This window comes from Ctenopharyngodon idella, chromosome 9 (assembly GCF_019924925.1).
Source record: "Ctenopharyngodon idella isolate HZGC_01 chromosome 9, HZGC01, whole genome shotgun sequence".
Taxonomy (NCBI): Eukaryota; Metazoa; Chordata; class Actinopteri; order Cypriniformes; family Xenocyprididae; genus Ctenopharyngodon; species Ctenopharyngodon idella.
The window spans coordinates 10115143-10133141 of NC_067228.1; the positions used below are offsets into that span (position 1 = coordinate 10115143).

The following is a 17999-nucleotide window of genomic DNA, read 5'->3' on the forward strand; positions in this document are numbered from 1 at the left end:
AATTTATCACTTTATTTACAAAATATTAATCTACAATGCGCATTCATGCAACAAAGCCTGCTCTCGCATCAACACAACACACACGTCGTGGTGCTCTCATAAACGCACGGTGGAGATTAATATTTTGTGGAGATTATATATTTTGTTGGAGATTCTAATTTTCATTTTTGGGTGAACTGAACCTTTAAAATTAGGTCACATACCTGCATAAATAACTAAAATAACTATAAAAGAAAATCTGTTTAGCACGTCACACATTTATACATCCTTTATATTTGAGTTATTGTGATATATTTGCATCTCCTCATGATACCACACAGACAGAGTCATCAATCAAATGAAAAAAAGTTCATTAATAGCTGAAATCCTCCAATATATTAACCCTTTTATTTTTTTCAATCATATTTTCTGAGGCTACAGGGAGTGTATTTAAAACATCAGTGCAGTTGATGGCTCAGCAGAATGACTTGAGTGGAGAGCACAGCTGATGTACGAAAAACTTTGTGGGAATTCTGTGTTTTGCTGACAGGAAATTGACAGAAGATATATACAAAGGCTGTGGCTTCAGTCTTACTCTGTTTTAATGAGAAAGCTGACGGCTGTGAGGTGGAACAGGAGGAAGACTAACACAAATAAGGCACCACAAGTTTCTCAGCGCAACCAATGCCAGGGCTGAAGCAGAGATTATATGAGAGACGTAACACTTCAGCCAGCACCGTCACTGCAACTGTCCTCAGCTGGCAGATCAAACGATGAAGCGTTTAAACACAAAATTTTGAAGAACTTTGAAACCTCAAATTTCACATGGTTAAAACAAACAAACAAAACAATTCTTACTATCATGATCAGCTAAATAAAACCTGAACCTTCTGCAAGGAACACATGCTATAAACACATCTGATTGTACTTAAAGGAAGAGTTTGCTCAAAAATGAAAATTCTGGCTTCATTTACTCACCCTCATGTCATTCCAAAGCCTGTATTATTTTCTGATTTTCCATGAAATACAAAAGGAGTCGTCAGGCAGAATGTCCAAGCTTCTCTTTTCCATACAGGCAAAGTAAATTGTGACTTATACAGTACTTCACAGATCCAAAAAACAACATAAAAGTTCTCTATAAAACTTGTATACAACTATACAAGTCTTCTGAACCTAGTTCAGTGATCTTAGCAGGTCTTTCACTCTGACCAGCTGAAAAGTGCCAAAAAAACCCTCTAAAACCAGGCTAGTGTTTTGGCTGACCAGGTTTGGAGACCAACTAAGACCAGCAAAACCTGGTTTTAAGTGTTTTTTTCAGCAGGGCCAACCAAAGTCTAAGCTGTTAAAGTTAACAGAGCAAATGATATTCAATGATAGCAGCTTAAATTTCAGTCAGTTCCTCACACAAATCATCATATGACTTTAGAAGACTTGCAATATAGTGCACAAGTCATATGCACTACATAGAACAATATGAGGGGGAGCAATGTCGTTCCAAACCTGTATGACTTTTTCTTTCTTCCGCGGAACACAAGTAGATATTTTGAAGAATGTTGCCGTTCATTGTATAGATTTTTTTTTTTATATATATATTTGTGTTCCACAAAAGAAAGAAATTCTTACAGATTTTAAATGACATGAGGGTGAGTAAATGAGGACAGAACTTAAATTTTGGGGTGAACTATCCCTTTAAAATCTCTCTGAAACTGAAGCCAACATAACTGTTCACTGAACATCCAGCAGAATCAGAAGAGCAGGCCTCTACCCGAACACTTTGATCTGGCTCAGATTTTGTGTATAGCGCCTGCAAGCTTCATTTACCAGAGCGAGAATGAGAAAAAGACAGCATAATACAAAAGCCAAGCCAATGGTTTCTCTCTCATCAAGACTCCAGCTGCGAAAAAGCAATAACAACATCTTCGCCAGTTATCGACACAGCTGTCCTTTTGAACTCAACTATGAGCTTGAATGAGCTCCCTAATATAACTCATGATAATTCATATACGATTTTAAAAGAATCAGAAAACTTTGACTGTACCGTGGTCAAATACAGTATACCACAGTATGGTCAGATTAAGAAGTTCACCTCAAACACAATCCCACGTTAAGAACCATCACACTGTACTCAGCCCTCGTTACATACGACACTTGTTAAGGCAACATCAACAAAGAATATTTGTGTGCAGATTTGGAGAAATCATTCACTGTGTAGTTCTACAAAAACCTTACCATCGAGGGATGCAAAATATAAACATCAGAGTGCAAACCCGCAAGTCCACAAAGCATTACAAACACTCAAATTGAAGTTATGTTTCAGGAATCATACAAAGGAGAGTGTATGTCTTCATCTGTGAGAGAGGGAACACTGGACCAGAGGTTTACTACAGCAGGAGGCTGTACAGTGCCTGAACTCAGCTCTTAAATGGTCAGAGGTCATGGACTTTGTGGAGGGGGAACCGGGGAAGAGCTATGGGTTGCCGTTTTCCACAGTGGTTGGTAATACACCCAGCCTTCACCCTGGAAAGAGAGGGAAAAAAAGAGAATTGAAAAACGTAATACTTAAGATTATGTAAATAGAGTGCTGCAGCGATGATGTATGTAACCAGAAGTTAAAATCACTGTGGTTCCCTCGACAAAAACACAATAGGATTTTCCTGTTGGCATTTGGATTAATGCAGAAAATAAGCTCTGTGACCAACAAAAGTGTATGACTCTTACAAGTGTTGTTCATCGAGATAATATTCACAAATGAACACAGTAGTTTTAAAGCCTAAAAAACAATCAGTAGAAGTAAAAAGCTGAAGGAAGGCTACAAACCCACCACTAAGATTCCAACAACTCTTTTTATCTTTATTTAAAATCTACCAGATGGAAAACTTGAGATTTGTCCTGTTCAGTGTGATGACGTTTAATGACGTTTATTATTGAAGCACAATTATTAATAGTTTTGTTGCTTAATATTTTTGTGGAAACCCTTGTACCTTTTTCTCAGGAGTCTTTGATGAATACAAAGTAAAAAAAAAAAAACAGCATTTATTTAAACTATTAACTATTTTATGTAGAAATTATCATACGACTTTAAAAAATAAGATGCAGATGAGTTCTTACTTTGCGCTCAAAGTATTTGGTCCTCCATGCTGTCTCTGTGTCTGCACGATGCCTCTCTTCTTTCCTCTGCCTTTCCTCCAGGAAACGCTTGTGTTCCGTGGCTTTCTCCATATCCCTTTCCTTCAGAGATTCTGTCACATGTTGCCACAGTCTCCTACAGGAGAAGATGGACAGGTTAAAGATGGAGCCCTTACACCACATTAAACCTTTTTCAGTCTGAATCCACAAATAACAAGACATTATAAAATTATGATTTACACTTACAGGAATAGTTGATCCAAAAACAATTTTGTTATATTAAAAGGGGTCATATAATGCCAATTTTACAAGATGTAAAATAAGTTTTTATACTATTTGTCACTTTTTGAGGGTGAGCAAAAATGCTCAGTTTTTTTTGTGTGTCCCTTTAAATGCAAATGAGCTGCTGCTCCTACGAAGAGGGCGAAGTTTCAAGAGCTTGTGTTAGCAGCTCAGATTACCTCACGCAGACTCAAACTGTTCAGCCTTTTATGTTCAAACCGAAGTCGGACAATGATGGAGAGACTCAAGAAGAAGTGACAACATTTGAATGCAACAGGATGTTTCTGAATGGTTAGCTGATGAATTTATGTAGCTGATGTGGAGTTAACTATCTTAAAGTCACTGATTAGCATATTCTGTCATGATAATCTATAAATCGCTCATGTGGGAACTGTTGTAAAATGCCTACAGAGCCAGAGAATATATGCTGCATGAAGATGCTATTGCATTTTTGTTAAGTACTGTATTGCATAACATGGCCTCACCCCTTTGTTGTGTGTTCTCGGGGGCAGGGTTTATGTAAATCTTGGGGTTAGTGATGTCACTAAACCGGGAAGAAGCTCGTTGTAGTCCCTACCAGCCGTTTGTTGTAGTCCTTAAAAAGCGATTTCTTTAAAAGAAAATATCTCCCTTTGCTTTGAACTTTGAGCGTCGTAACTTTGCAGATGTTTATGCTCAAACAGCAACATTACACACTAACTAAAGTTAAAAAACTGAAATCATAATCAACCACCCCTTTAACTCTCATTCCAAACCCATCTAACTTTCTTTCTCAGCCCTTAATAATATCATTTTTGAAACTATTCCTCTAAATTACTTATTTTCATAATTAATCTTGTAGTTTAGAGTGCTGTTCAGTTTGCTCATTTAAAAAATATGACATCATATTGACATTAACACTGTTGAGTGGCTTGAATTAAATAATAAACTTTTAAACTTTTTGCATAAACCGATTAACTGGTGTTACCTGGACTCGTAGGGTCCTTGCAGCTCATTGGGCCGTACTCTTTTTCTGGTGACGGGGAGCTTGGTAACGTCAACGACACGTGTCTCCCCACTGGTGTAGGTAAACTCCAGCGCACCGTTCCACTCGCCCTGCACGCGGCACACCACGGAGTTGGAGGGGTTGTGTTTGACCTCCGCGTTCACTCTGAGGAACAAAGCACAGGCTTCTGTTACAGTCCACTGGCTCGGCTTTCTGATTAAAGCACTTGTACCACGATTCTACTTGATCTTTTTAAGCCAGCATGAAATGAAAATTCACCCCATCTATTTTCTAAATGCATGTTATCGATCAGCCTCCATCCAATCAACAACCGATGGACAGAACCAAATCCCTGCCCTACATTTTTTTATTTTTCTATGATCTGTTTCACTCAGATGTACATCACAATATGGAAGAAAATATCTGTCGCTATCTGTTGCGACTTTAAGACAAAATAATTTATTGTACTACAAAACATAGCAGAACTCAATTTCCTCAATAGTCCAAAAATACCATTTACCCATTCTAGGGTAGGCATCTAGCCAATCTTTCGTGAAAATATTGTTCCATTTATTTTTTACAAGGTCCATAATCATTTCTGTCTGATCTTTGCTAGATTGTTTTGTGAACCTGTCACAATGTGATAGAGCAGTGCGAACTATACTGTACTGTTAGCGAATTATTATTTTATATAATTATTATTATGTGTATTCAATCAATTCCACTGCTTATACATAATTAATTTAGTTAATTTTACATGAGGTACAGAGATTCTTACATAACTTTTAATCACGAAAGATACATTTTGTATGTCAAAAACAAAACATATCTTTGATGATTAAAAGTTATGGAAGAATCTCTGTACCTCATGTAAAATTAACTAAATTAATCATTTATAAGCAGTGGCATTAATTGAATGTTAATCTAAAGGAAAATAATATTTCTTTAACCGGACCCCAAAGCAAACTAACAACCTGTCAATGGGCTTGTTTACACCTGGTCACTTTATACGTTTCTCTGATCGAATAGCTATCCGATTGTGAAAAGACCAGGTGTAAATGCCCTCTGAAACGCTTTCGAGATGGATTTAAATCACTTCAGGAGGTGGTTTGAGACACATTCCAAACGAAATCTTGTTGAAACCACAGATGTAAATTTTAGGCTACTCCTCCCAAATTGTTATAGGCTATATGACATGTTATAGCCATGATGGCGCTACTGCAACACGCATCGCTGCAGATGAGTAGCTGAGTACCTCTTCAGCAAGTTGACGTGCAAACTGCCGCAAAACACAACATCTTTATAAAAGTATTGAGACTAAATGATCTTACCAGTGCTGATGGCGCTCTCTCTCCTATTGCTGTCTTTGATCTTGAAAATAGCTGATGATAAATAAAACGCAGCTCATATCTGTTGCTTTTGTTGACGTGAACTTAAGATTGCGGGAATTTAAGATCAGATTTATATCCGTTTTTCAGAGACACATTTATGAGGCCAAGTGTTAATGGAACCATTTTTAAAAAAAAAATCCGATCAGTAAAAACACATCTGCTACAAGTGACCAGGTGTAAACAGGCCCTATAAGCACAGAAAAGTGCTGCATCTCATTTCATATGGCGTTCAGATTGAAGTCTTAATGGCACAGCACCAAAAACAGCCAGTTTAATACTGGGGGTCAAAGAGATGGTGGAAAATTTTGGTTTTGGGTAACACTTTACAATGAGGTTTCATTTGTTAACATTAGTTAACTACATTAGTTAACGAGAACTAACATTTAACAATACTTCTACAGCATTAATTAATCTTAGTTAAAGTTAATCTCAACATTTAGCAATACATTTTTAAGATCAAATGTTCTGTTATCTGTTAGTTAATTCATTGTGAACTAACATGAAGATGAATATTTTATTAACTAACATTAACAAAGGGTAATACATGCTGTAAAAATATACTGCTAATTGTTAGTTCATGTTAGTTAATTAACTAATGTTAACAAAATGAGACCTTATTGTAAAGTGTTACAGTGTTTTGCTCAGAAATTTTTCTGGACAATATACAATCTGGACATTTACACAACCGTTTATGCTCACCAAGGCTGCATTTATTTGATAAAAAAAAAAAAAATACAGTAAAAAAACAGTAATATTGTAAAACATTGTTACAATTTAAGATAACCGTTTTCTTTTTTAATATATTTAAACATTTTTATTTATTCCTCTGATGACAAAGCTGAATTTTCAGCAGCCATTTCTCCAGTCTTCATCTCATCCTTCGGAAATTCTAATATAAAACAGTTGTGTTGCTTAATATTTTTGTGGAAACTTTTATACTTTTTTCTGGATTTTTCGATGAATAGAAAAGAGCAGCATTTATTTGAAATAGAAATCTTTTGTGACATTATAAATGTCTTTACTGTCACTTTTGATCAATGTAATGTATCCTTGCTGAATAAAAGCATCACATTTCTATAAAAAAAAAAATGATTACTTACTGATTATTTTGAATGGTAGTGTAAACTAATTAACAGTTCATCAGGGCTGCTGTATAAATTTACATTGAAAACCCTATACTGTCTCAAAGAGATGGAAAATGGAGTCACGTAATGTGATCCAGTGTGATCCTGACCTGTGCAGCTTGCCCCCATAGAAAGGCTTTGTCTGGAAGGTGATGACTGCAGAGTAGCCCGTCTTGGTGCAGTTGACATTGACCTTTCCTCCCAGTTCCACCCAGGGCACAGTGAGGATAGAGCGGGCGTAAGCAGAGGGCAGACTAAAGGTGTATTCTTCACCATGCTCTAATAGGTGTAGATTACCTGCGAGCACAGGAAGTTAACATTCCTAATAAATCAACAATGGATCCATGGAAACGTTCATAGTAAACTCAGTGTGAGGCAGGCGAAACGCACCTTCTCCGATCATAGAGACGCCAATGGACATGCCCATGAACTTGCTTTTGGTCCACACATGCGTGTTGACACACATCTGCCTCTCCTGGCATTCTGCATAGAAGCCCGAGACAGGGGGGTGATGGGAAACCTGCTCAGCCACAAAGCGGACACTGTAGCAGTCTGACGTGCACGAGGTCCCCTCTTTCGGGACATCTGTCGGAGGTGTTGACGCTTTGGGTACTCTCCAAGAGCAGTGGAAAGTCTCTCCGATGATGGGATTGTAGGGCTTCTTGGCAATGGCACCTTTGCGACCTTCATGGAAGGAAGTGAGGTAATACTCCACAAATCGGACCATGCGGTCCATCGGGCTGGAGCCATCGGTGATGGCCACAAAAAGGTCCGGATGGGACATGAAGTCTGCATACATTTCCAAGAGGGAGCGCTTCTCCAGAATAAAAGTAGGGAGGACCACCTATACGCCCATGTGAAACACTGTTATTTCACAATGAATTAAGTGTATAACAGAATTAATTTAAAATGGTACGACTGAAACCCTTATCTGAGGTTTGTGAAAGACACAAGAATCCATTAATGAGATGGAGCTGATATACCCTGGTGAGGTCCATGCCCAGTTTCAGCTGAGAGAGGAGGTGCAGAATGACGCTGCGCTCCTCTTCGACAGCACCCAGATCCTCCTCCTCAACCGGAGAGGAATCGTCCACCTCCTGCGTGGCATCAATCTCCTCCTGCTCCTGAAACACACACCAAACTCTATGATTACATCTACTCAACCAATAAAATAATGCAAGGCCAGAACTAGTTTTTAGAGCCCCCTCTACAGGGTTTTTTAATGGCTTCTATAACTTTGCCAGTGTTGGAAATCATTATTTTAAAATTGAAAGGTATTACCAAGTATTCCATGAACCTTTACTCTATGATATTCTGTACCCAAGATATGGCTCGAGTCCATCCTTCAATGTAAGCTAATGGCTCTGATTTATCTCCCATTTTACCATGAAATTCATAAATCTGATCATTAAAATAAGTAAGAGCACAACATGCTACCCAATTTGAGGCATCATTTGTGGGACAAGTTACATTTTGTTTGTTTAAATCCCAAACCCTAAGTATAAGGAACAGTAATAGGTTCTGCTTGCCTCAGCAAATACCACTAATGACACCCGCCAAAAACTGAAATCTATCTGCTATGCTGCTTAAAACAGTGGATGGTAGGGTACAGTTAAGTAAAGCAAAAAAATATGCAAGAATATTCAGAAAAAAAACACATACAGCATAGTAAACATTTAACACCGCAGACAAGTTTACTTAGGTTAATAGGGAGCCCTGTCTACAGTTCGACAATCGGGGAGGCTTGGGTGTTTGTTTACATCAAGGTAACTGAAGCAAAGGATTACTCTTGACACTCACAGTTTGAGAGCCTTCTCCAAAACAACACGAGTTGTCAGTAATTATCATCAGCATCTGCTATGAATACAATTGTGCACAGTTGTGTTGCTGTGTTAACATACAGAGGCCTCAAAATATATCTAGAAATTTTAGACACTTGTGTGAATGTCAAAATGTATGAACGCATTTTTTATATATATATATATATATATATATATATATTATATATATATATATATATATATATATATATATATATATATATATGCATTATATAACAAAATGTCAAACCAAGTTTGATTATAAGCAAAAATAGCACACTTTTCGAGCCAAACAATTCACAATAAGAAGGTTTTAAAATGATTCAAAAAATAAATATACTGTTTAAAATGAAGACAAAGCATTCATGGTTATGAAACATTAGTGGAAAATATCCATAGATAAAGCTGGAGCATGTAATTCTCACAATGTTAAAACACTACCATTCAAAAGTTTTTGAAAGAAGTCTCTTATGCTCACCAAGGCTGCATTTATTTGATCAAAAATACAGTAAAAAATTTAATTCTGTGAAATATTATTACAGTTTTAAAAAACTGTTTTCTATTTTAATATATTTTAAAATGTAATTTATCCCTGTGATGGCAAAGCTGAATTATCAGCAGCCACTACTCCAGTCTTTAGTGTCACATGATCCTTCAGAAATCATTCTAATATGCTGATTTGATGCTTAAGAAACATTTCTTATTATTAATGTTGAAAAATGTTTGTTGCTTAATATTTTTGTGGAAGCTTTTACATTTTTTTTTCTCAGGATTGTTTGATGAGCAAAGTTTTTACTGTCACTTTTGTAGTTTGATTTCTTTCGGAAAGTGTAAACGGTGTGTCACTTCAGTGCTACCAAAGCACTGCTGCTTGCTTAAGCATCCCGACCAGCCCAAATAACAGCACTGGTTCAACCAATGGAGGTTAAGGTGGAAATATTTGTGGTCTAACCAATGGCAAACAAGCTTTAAGTTGTTAAACTATACTGGTGATTACACTGTTACTGTAGGACACCTGTTGTTCGAAACGTAATTTAACCACAAAAAATAAATCAGAAAAGTCTTGTGAGTTCTGAGAAAAGCATAATTTGTTTGCGGAATCCACATGGTTTGATATTTTGTTACCTAACACAATGATATTCATACATAAGTGCAACTTAAGTGATAAACACCTTTTTGTGAATACAGAATATTTGACCAGACCATCCAAAACAGCCATTCTGAAATGTGTGTAATTAAGCTCAGATCCTCAAAAATCAATTTTCCACACTTTATTTGGACAACCACTTTAGATCCCACACTTTTTAAACAATTAATTTCCACAACTTTTTAAGTCAAGTGTGATTAATCAATAAGTATTTTCAAAGATTATTCTAAACCAGATTTGTTTGCTAATGAATCATTCAGACCCATTTGTAAAATTATTTACTGATAACAGCAAGAATGACAGAGCATAACAGTTAGCAAGAAAGTTTAGATAAAGCAAATCTTACCCCAGCAATATCACAGGAGTCCATTTCTAAAGGTTCTAGAACGGTTCCCACTGTTTTACCGTCATCTTTGGTGATGCTGGGTAGCGTCCCTCCATTCTTCAGGATGTCTGGGAGTTTTGGCTCCAGCCACTCAAGTGCAGGGCCTACAGGGCACACAAAACCTGGCTCAGGGGTGTTCATATCACCGGCCCACCAGCACGATGCCCACAAGCCAACAGCAGCCTCTAATGCCACAGGAATTCTGAGTGTTTAGCGCTCTGACAACTGACACAGAGCTCTCTGTGGAAACCTGAGAACAGGGTCTCACCGTCTGCATGAGGCCCTGCCCATTGTTGATACGTTTGCCTTTTGGCGCGGAGACTAATCTGGTGGTTTTTGCATTGTTCCAGTCATTAGGAAGTTCAAAAGGTGCCTCACCACTTCAACAACAGTGGAAATGCAGGTGATCCTGGAACTGTGGGATAATTGCATGTTGTTTCTTTTTAGTCAGAGAGTAACTAATAAAATATGTATGCTTCATGACTGGGTTGCATTAAAGTCAAGCACACAACTAGAAGTCTTCAGTTTTGCAAAATAAATGTCCGTCCAAGGGTTTTTGGGTCCACAAACAAGCAAATCTGTCAGGAGACATATTCATCCAAGAATTGACAACCGTATGGTAACACAATTTGGCAAGTCTGTCAACCACCGCGCTTGAGTGACGCCAGCAGAGCTCTGGTTACCTGCAGAAGTCTATCAGTGGTGGATACAGTTCCTCATTAATTATAAAACAATATTCCACTCCCCGAGCAGGGCTCTAGGTCATAAATTCTACAGGCACAAACATGACCTGAGATTATTGGATTTGTGACCACAAACACTTGTGGTTTTTCTGTACTATGAAATGGAAAAATTAACTACCTTTTTTGCTGTTCAGCTATTGGTTATTTTGGTACACACCGACACTGTGATGTGAGCAGAAAGACATGTGGCATTGTGTATTTTGATCTTATCGCATTGACCTGGATTACACATAAGGATCAGTGAGTCGCAGTGAATATGTGATTTAAGGTATTCAATAACTGTCTGATAGCGGATTTGGAGAAGGAGAGTATTTGTGGTTCTCTAAAAGTCTCTACATTATTCATCTTTGGATTGCATTTCGATCAGCCAATATATGAGTGTTACATAAAATCTACACCGGGAAAGTATTCAACAAAAAGGGAGGCTATACTTGCTTCTTTTAACATAAATCATCACACGCCAAACAATCAATTTGAAAACATGACTAGTGATAGACCGTTATATTAGCCAGGGCTGCATTTCCCAAAAGCATCGTAAGCCTGCTTAGATTGCACAAATTATTGGCGCCAATGATCTCTACGATCTACTTAGGCTTATAATACTTTTGGGCAACGCAGGCCAGGATAATAAATCAATGAATATTTGGCTCTTTTAAGATTATTGTCTAATATCTGTGCCCGATTGGCCGATAAACAATAGTGGGCAGTGGCAAAATCTACCAACAGTATTTACAAAACTTACACTGCACATTTTCTGTTCAATTTTTATTTGTTACTATTAAATAGTACTATATCGCATTATATCTGCCACTCTGCTCTCTAGATAGCGAGATTGGCCATTAAAAAACCCATAACTCGCCCACATTTACATGTCAACAATGCTTATTTGGTTAAGAAACTAGGCCCGCTCACTCATTCCGAGGCAATAAGGAAGTACTATAGATACAGTACTATTATTCCTAAATGCCAAAACAACTAATCATAAGAGTAAACATGGAAAAATCTACTAAACCTTGTGCTGTTTCTGACTGTGTGCAGAACCTGCAGTTCTGCATATCCTTCCAAAGTACTTAACATTAAAAACAAGTGACTGAACTTCAGTCATTTCACAGTGTAATTTAGGCTTTACAAAGTGGTTGTTATTGAAGAATTGGGGAGCAGTCATGCAGCTTGTGAGTAAAGGTTGCTCAGAGAAATTTTGCAAGTAAAGTTATTTCAATAGGAATCGTGCAATTGGGAGTTTTGAATTAGGGAAAAAAAAAGTTCCCTATGCAGATTTCACTGGTGTTCAAGTTGGTCATGCAAATTTGACACGTTGACCAAAAGAAAGCTACCTGGTTTGAAAGAGACTTCTGTGTGAGCAGTGCTTCATGCATCGCTACACAACATCTGTTTTTGCAAGAAAAATGTAAAGAGATTTCTTTGTGTTACTGTGTTACTGGTACAAAAAAAAAGCCAATTCTAAGGGTCAGAAACAGGGTTGAAAATGGTCATTTAAAGCTAAATTATGATTGTTCGAAACACTTGCTAATTTAACAAAACTTGAAAAAAATATAAATAAAAATAAAAGTAGGATACGCTGCCAAATTAGTGATATAATCTTGTCAAGAAAATCAGAGAGGAATACAAGAGACTCTTGCTGTATGACACATGTGAGCAGCACCAGTCAAGAAGAATTCCTGTGTGGGAAGCTGTGCTTATAAATAACCCTCTTACTGGAAGAGAAGTGCTTTCACTTAACATCTAAGCACTGCAGTAGCATGAGACAAAGTATATAGTAAAGTCAGATCTAAGATTAGGAAAGCCTGACAGAGCATGATGTTAAGCATTATGAACCTCATTACAAATGTTTATAATTTTTTAATAATAATTATTAGCATTTTTCCCCTGCTGTCCATTCATTCATAGCTTAGTTTTGCCATTATCATTACATATTTGCTGTGGAAGTGTAAACATGGAAGTATGATGTGTAAACATCTACCGTTACCAGAGCTGGGCATCGACACAAATTTCATGATTCGATCTGATTTTAATTCACAAGCTTGCGATTCGATTTTGATTAGATTCAATATCGATTAATTGAGGCCTATCAGGTACAGTACATGGCAAATTTCCTCAAAAAAAAAAAAAAAAAACTCTCTCAACTAATGCTGTAAACTACAAAGGGAACCCCAGATGATACATTACAATAATATTAAATGTTAAAATTAACTGATTTGTAGTTTACCTAGATTTAAATTGGCCATAATGAAGTTTTCATAATAATAAACGGATTTATTCAAAAACACATAAAATATTCAAGGACAGGTTAAGGAAAAATACAATATGCAATATAGTGTATATATTTAGCAAAATGCTCCTCTATAGAGTTAACTTTTCTAGCTGACTAACGAGTTTTGAATGTCTTTTCTGAGGTAAATGTAACATTACGTGACATTGTTTACATTGTTTTATTGACGTCTTTCCCTGGTAGAAATACTCACCAAACGATTACCTGAGACATGATATGGATTTCGGTAAGTTGTACTGTATCATTTAACATAGCTGCCGTTGTTCATTTATGTTTATTTCGTTCTGTAACTAGCAGTAAAGCGGAAGAGAGGATCAATTTACGTGTGCTCCATGCTGCCGCTTCACTTGAACTGAGGCGCTAGAGCGATCTGTCACGCCACATTATAGAGTGCCAAAACGGCATTAATTTTATTTTATTTATATTATTCTTAGGATTTAAGAATTGATATTTGTTCTTTGAAATGAGAATCGAATAAAATCGAGAAATCAATATTTTTAAGCCAGCTCTAGCCGTTTTGACACACAGATAAAAAATTAAATAAAAAAATCTCACCAGCGAGAGGAAGTTTCTGCCGAGCCACTTGTTGGAGCTGCAGGATATGCAAGCAGTCACTGAGGCAGGTCATAGTGGCCAATGAGGTGGCTTTCAGCAGCAGCAGGTCTTGATCCAAGGGAGAGGGACCCTGGGAGGAGGGTAGACCCTCAATACTCTGGATCAGGTCTCTGTGCTGGCCCTGCGCCTGGCTCATCATCTGGAGCAGAAAAAAAACAATTGGTTAATGAACATCCTACACCTCAAAAAGTTCAGATCAGATGTTTTTAAAGTTATGAATTGACTGTGCAACCGAGACTCTAAAAGCATTACTCATTCTCACCTCTCTGGCCTCCAGCAAGTGATCAGGCAGCAGTGATTTCCTGCTGGAGTAAAGAGAGGAGCCGCGCTGCAGCTGGGACAGGCCCAACAGGGCGTTTGAGTTCTGGTTGATCCTGTGTTGAGATCCTGGAGAGCTTCCACTGCCCTGAGACGCCATGGAGAGACTGCGAGATTGAAGCGGTGGGTTTGTCTGTGGGATTATGGATAGGTGCTGAAAGAATTAGTTTACACAAAAATGACAATATTATCATCATTTACCTCATTTTGATCCAAATCTGTGTTTTTATTACATCCAAAGAAAACACTAAAGAAGATATTTTACAAAATGCTAGAAAGCTGGTGATGATTTTTAAAACGAAGCCCCACAAAGGACAAATAAAAATGGTCCTTGTGATTAGTACGCTATATTGAAAGTATTCTGAGGTTTTATGTGAGAAACAGATGCGAAATATAAGTCATTTTTCACTGATTATCATTCCCTCAGCTGCATTTAATTTCCAGTCACATAAAATCAAATATGCAGTGCAAAGTCACATCATTCCAGTTTGTTTGTTTGTTTGTTTTTTAACGTCATGTCAGCTTCTTTGGCTAAACTATGAAAACTATACACGAGTTAGTAAAATTTTAAATTGATACTGAAGATATTTTAGACCCATTTTTCCTAAAAATAATAAAACGAAATTTGGATTAACTTGATTAAATTAGTTTGATTAGCTTGACTGTTATATCATCGAAAAATGTCATACAGCGATATATTAAAAGTTGGATATATATTGCATTCTACTTTACCTGCATACACACAGCATACTAAAGCAATATATACTATACAGCCAATCTCAGCTGTGTGATTGTTTATATCATTGTATATATATGTCGGATATATATTATATCTAACTTTATCCGCATAATGTACATACAGCACACTCATGTAATGCAATATATACTATATAGCAGATCTCAACTGCTTGATTGTTTATATCAATGCAAAATGTAACTATATTATTGCCCAGCTCTTTATATAAAGTTGTATATATAAGTATGTCCTACTTTATCTGTATAAATACAGTATACTCACATAGGGCAATATATACTATATAGAATATTGCAACTGCATGATTGCTTGTATTGTTGCAAAATGTAGTCTATATTATTGCTCAGCTCTAATCTGGTAAACGCAACTACAAGGCATGAAGATATTAAGATATTATAAACATTAACATCATGATATTCTGTAAAGCTGCTTTGAAACGATTGTGCATTGTGAAAGGCGCTATACAAATAAATTTGACGATTAAAAACCCTCAAAAAGAATAAAATGAACTACTCAGAGGAGCAGAAATATTCCAATCCAATAAATTATGTTTGACGTATTCACATCATACCAGACTTGATGGCAGCGATGGTTGGTTTTTGGTTCTCGGAAGGCAGTTGGGATAGTTTACTGATTTCATTATGGTGAATAAATGATGACAGAATCTTACATATTTGCAGCATTGTAATTGAACAGATTGTCTGTCTGTTCCTGTAACTTAGGAAGTCACTGAGCTGTGGTTGTTTTAACAGTATTACAGGTGTCTGGTTTTAAGTCTCACCTTGCCCATCGCCTCCGTGTGGTGCTGCGCACAGATCTGCAGTCGGCTGACCCAGTGCTGACGCTCCTTTGCATCTGAGGCTGAAGTTACACAAACAGGTATTAAAAAGATTTTATTGGGATCATATTATTTCAGATCAGACCAGTGATACACAGGATCATTTTTACAAAAAGCTTGTGGTATAATTAAAAGAGCACCATCTATGTTTGTTTTGTTTATACTAAACCACACACTTTAATGAGAATATATATAAAAGCAAGTGAAACCATCTGAGATTTAAAAAGAAGAAGAAAAAGAGAAAGAGTGAAAGAGATCATGTGACAACCTCTGAGTTTGTATTGCTCTCCGCTGATGGCATTGACGGTGAAGGTGTGTGAATCTTCATCGCTGGGGGAAATCACTGCACCGCCTAACGGCAGCGAGCCCCGGGGCTTCTGATTCCTGGCCTGCTCATTTACAAAGTATTCTAGCAGCCCTGCCTCATTGTTGAGCACAAAATATCTATAGTGAGTGAAACATAACAGCTTTAGAGAAAATTGAGAAGGTTGCGCCCTTGTTGATTAAACAAAAGAGGCTCTGAGCATATAAGCAGGCCCACATGGAATCAGTATTATTTTAGTATAACTGAGATCCTATAGTTTTTATTAATATCTTGAATCAGTTTTCATTTGAAATATATTTTCCATTTTCGTCTCAACTTTAGTTAAAGTTTTAGTTATTTTATTGTGTTTTTGTCATTTTTAGTGTTTTTGTCTATATACTGTCTATATATGTTTTTATAATGAAGATTTTATTATTATTTCAGTTTTAGTTGTAATTATTTAAGTACATCTAGTTAAACTACATGAAAATGAGAAATGTTAAGTAACACTTTTTTTAATGGTTTTAGTTTTATCCGACTATAATAACCCTGCAGATCTCTACAGATTTCTGCTTAATTGGCACGCTTATTACTTATAAAGTCTCCTTATTCATCATTGATTGTGTGTTTGTTCATTATATAGTTTGGAATTCTTAGGTAAAATGTAATAGCCAAAGATTTTCCCACTAAATCTGCACAGATTCCATTTGGGCTTGTTCATAAAAGACGGATACATCAGACTCACCGATACTGCCATCCAGTCACAAGATTGGTGTACTTCATCAAATACCCATCCACCTTTTCCATCAGATCACTTCAGTTAATAAAAATAAAATTAATTAAACTCAATGCTGTAAAAGCACTAGTGTGTGCCAGATATTCAAACTATTACCAAAAGATCATATCACAAAATATCAAACATAAAGCTGTATAGTACAAAGACCATTCACTGGATGCTCGAGGAGTAATATCCACATAACTATTCCAGATGATGGTCTATATAGACGATATGTATATGTATGTTTATATAATGAAAGTGAAAGAAGACTGAGTCTGTAATTGGAAGAAACGACATGGGTAAGTTAAATGATAACAGAAATATATCAGTCTAGCTTACTCCGGAAATTGACTTTTATACATCTCCTCCTCACATAAAAGGTATTGCTTTTGCTATTTCATTTCTTATGTAAACACTGTTTGTTTTAAAAGGAGAATATTTGTGTGAAGTACCTGTACTGCCATGATTTGGAGCCCGTCCTGCAGGAACTCTGTGAGCTGCCGTGATGCTCTAGGACGGCTTCAGTCTGCATGATTGAATCTTTCCTATGATTTACAACACAGTTAACACTTCACCTACCGCTCAAACAAGGACAAACCAATTTCATACGGCGAAGCTCAAGTCAAAATGATTTGTTATGGCCGCTTTTTTAATCATCGCACTGGTTTAATGCTCTGAATTACAGAACCACTGGCATGTTTATGTCTCGTGCAGCCATGACAGAGCGTGAAGTCATTCGCGACCCGCATCATGTGACAGGAGGTGGTCTAAAAGAAAAAATAATTAAACCGCACCAACGGAATTATTTGGGTATAATTATGCTATGCATAGTATATCGATCATATAAATATAGTTTACAACAATGACATTTTATAATTTTTACTTTCGAAACAAAATTCAATTTTCAAATTAAAAGTCCTAGGTGGAGACACGGAAGCACGCTTTCTCAGCTATCATTCTGATTGGGCAGATGTGATGATACCACCTTCGTGACGTTCAAAGTCAATTTATGGTGAACTATATAGATTTTTTTATAATATATATTGCATTTGAAAGTAAAAATATCCCATGTAGTTTTTAAAGTATAAAAACATATGCCTAAAAATCTGTTTTTCAATTA

General features: G+C 36.6%; 1 protein-coding gene across 3 annotated transcripts; it reads right to left on the reverse strand.

Moving 5' to 3' along the window:
- Positions 1–365: 365 nt before the first annotated feature.
- On the reverse strand, positions 366–17672 carry osbpl11 (oxysterol binding protein-like 11). 3 transcript variants are annotated; one of them, XM_051907004.1, is made up of 14 exons: positions 17332–17647; positions 16847–16915; positions 16066–16241; positions 15741–15820; positions 14150–14338; positions 13828–14026; positions 10201–10343; positions 8688–8741; positions 7871–8011; positions 7278–7731; positions 6998–7184; positions 4355–4537; positions 3088–3241; positions 366–2496 (listed from the first exon to the last, which is right to left on the reverse strand). In XM_051907004.1, exons 1-14 carry the CDS (start codon positions 17409–17411, stop codon positions 2413–2415), a joined length of 2193 nt encoding a protein of 730 aa, XP_051762964.1. In that variant the 5' UTR covers positions 17412–17647; the 3' UTR covers positions 366–2412. The 3 variants fall into 3 exon arrangements, with proteins under 3 accessions (XP_051762964.1, XP_051762965.1, XP_051762966.1); XM_051907005.1 differs by lacking the exon at positions 8688–8741 and having other exon boundaries at positions 17332–17641; XM_051907006.1 differs by lacking the exons at positions 366–2496; positions 3088–3241; positions 4355–4537 and adding an exon at positions 5283–5754 and having other exon boundaries at positions 17332–17672.
- Between the last annotated feature and the right edge of the window lie 327 nt (positions 17673–17999).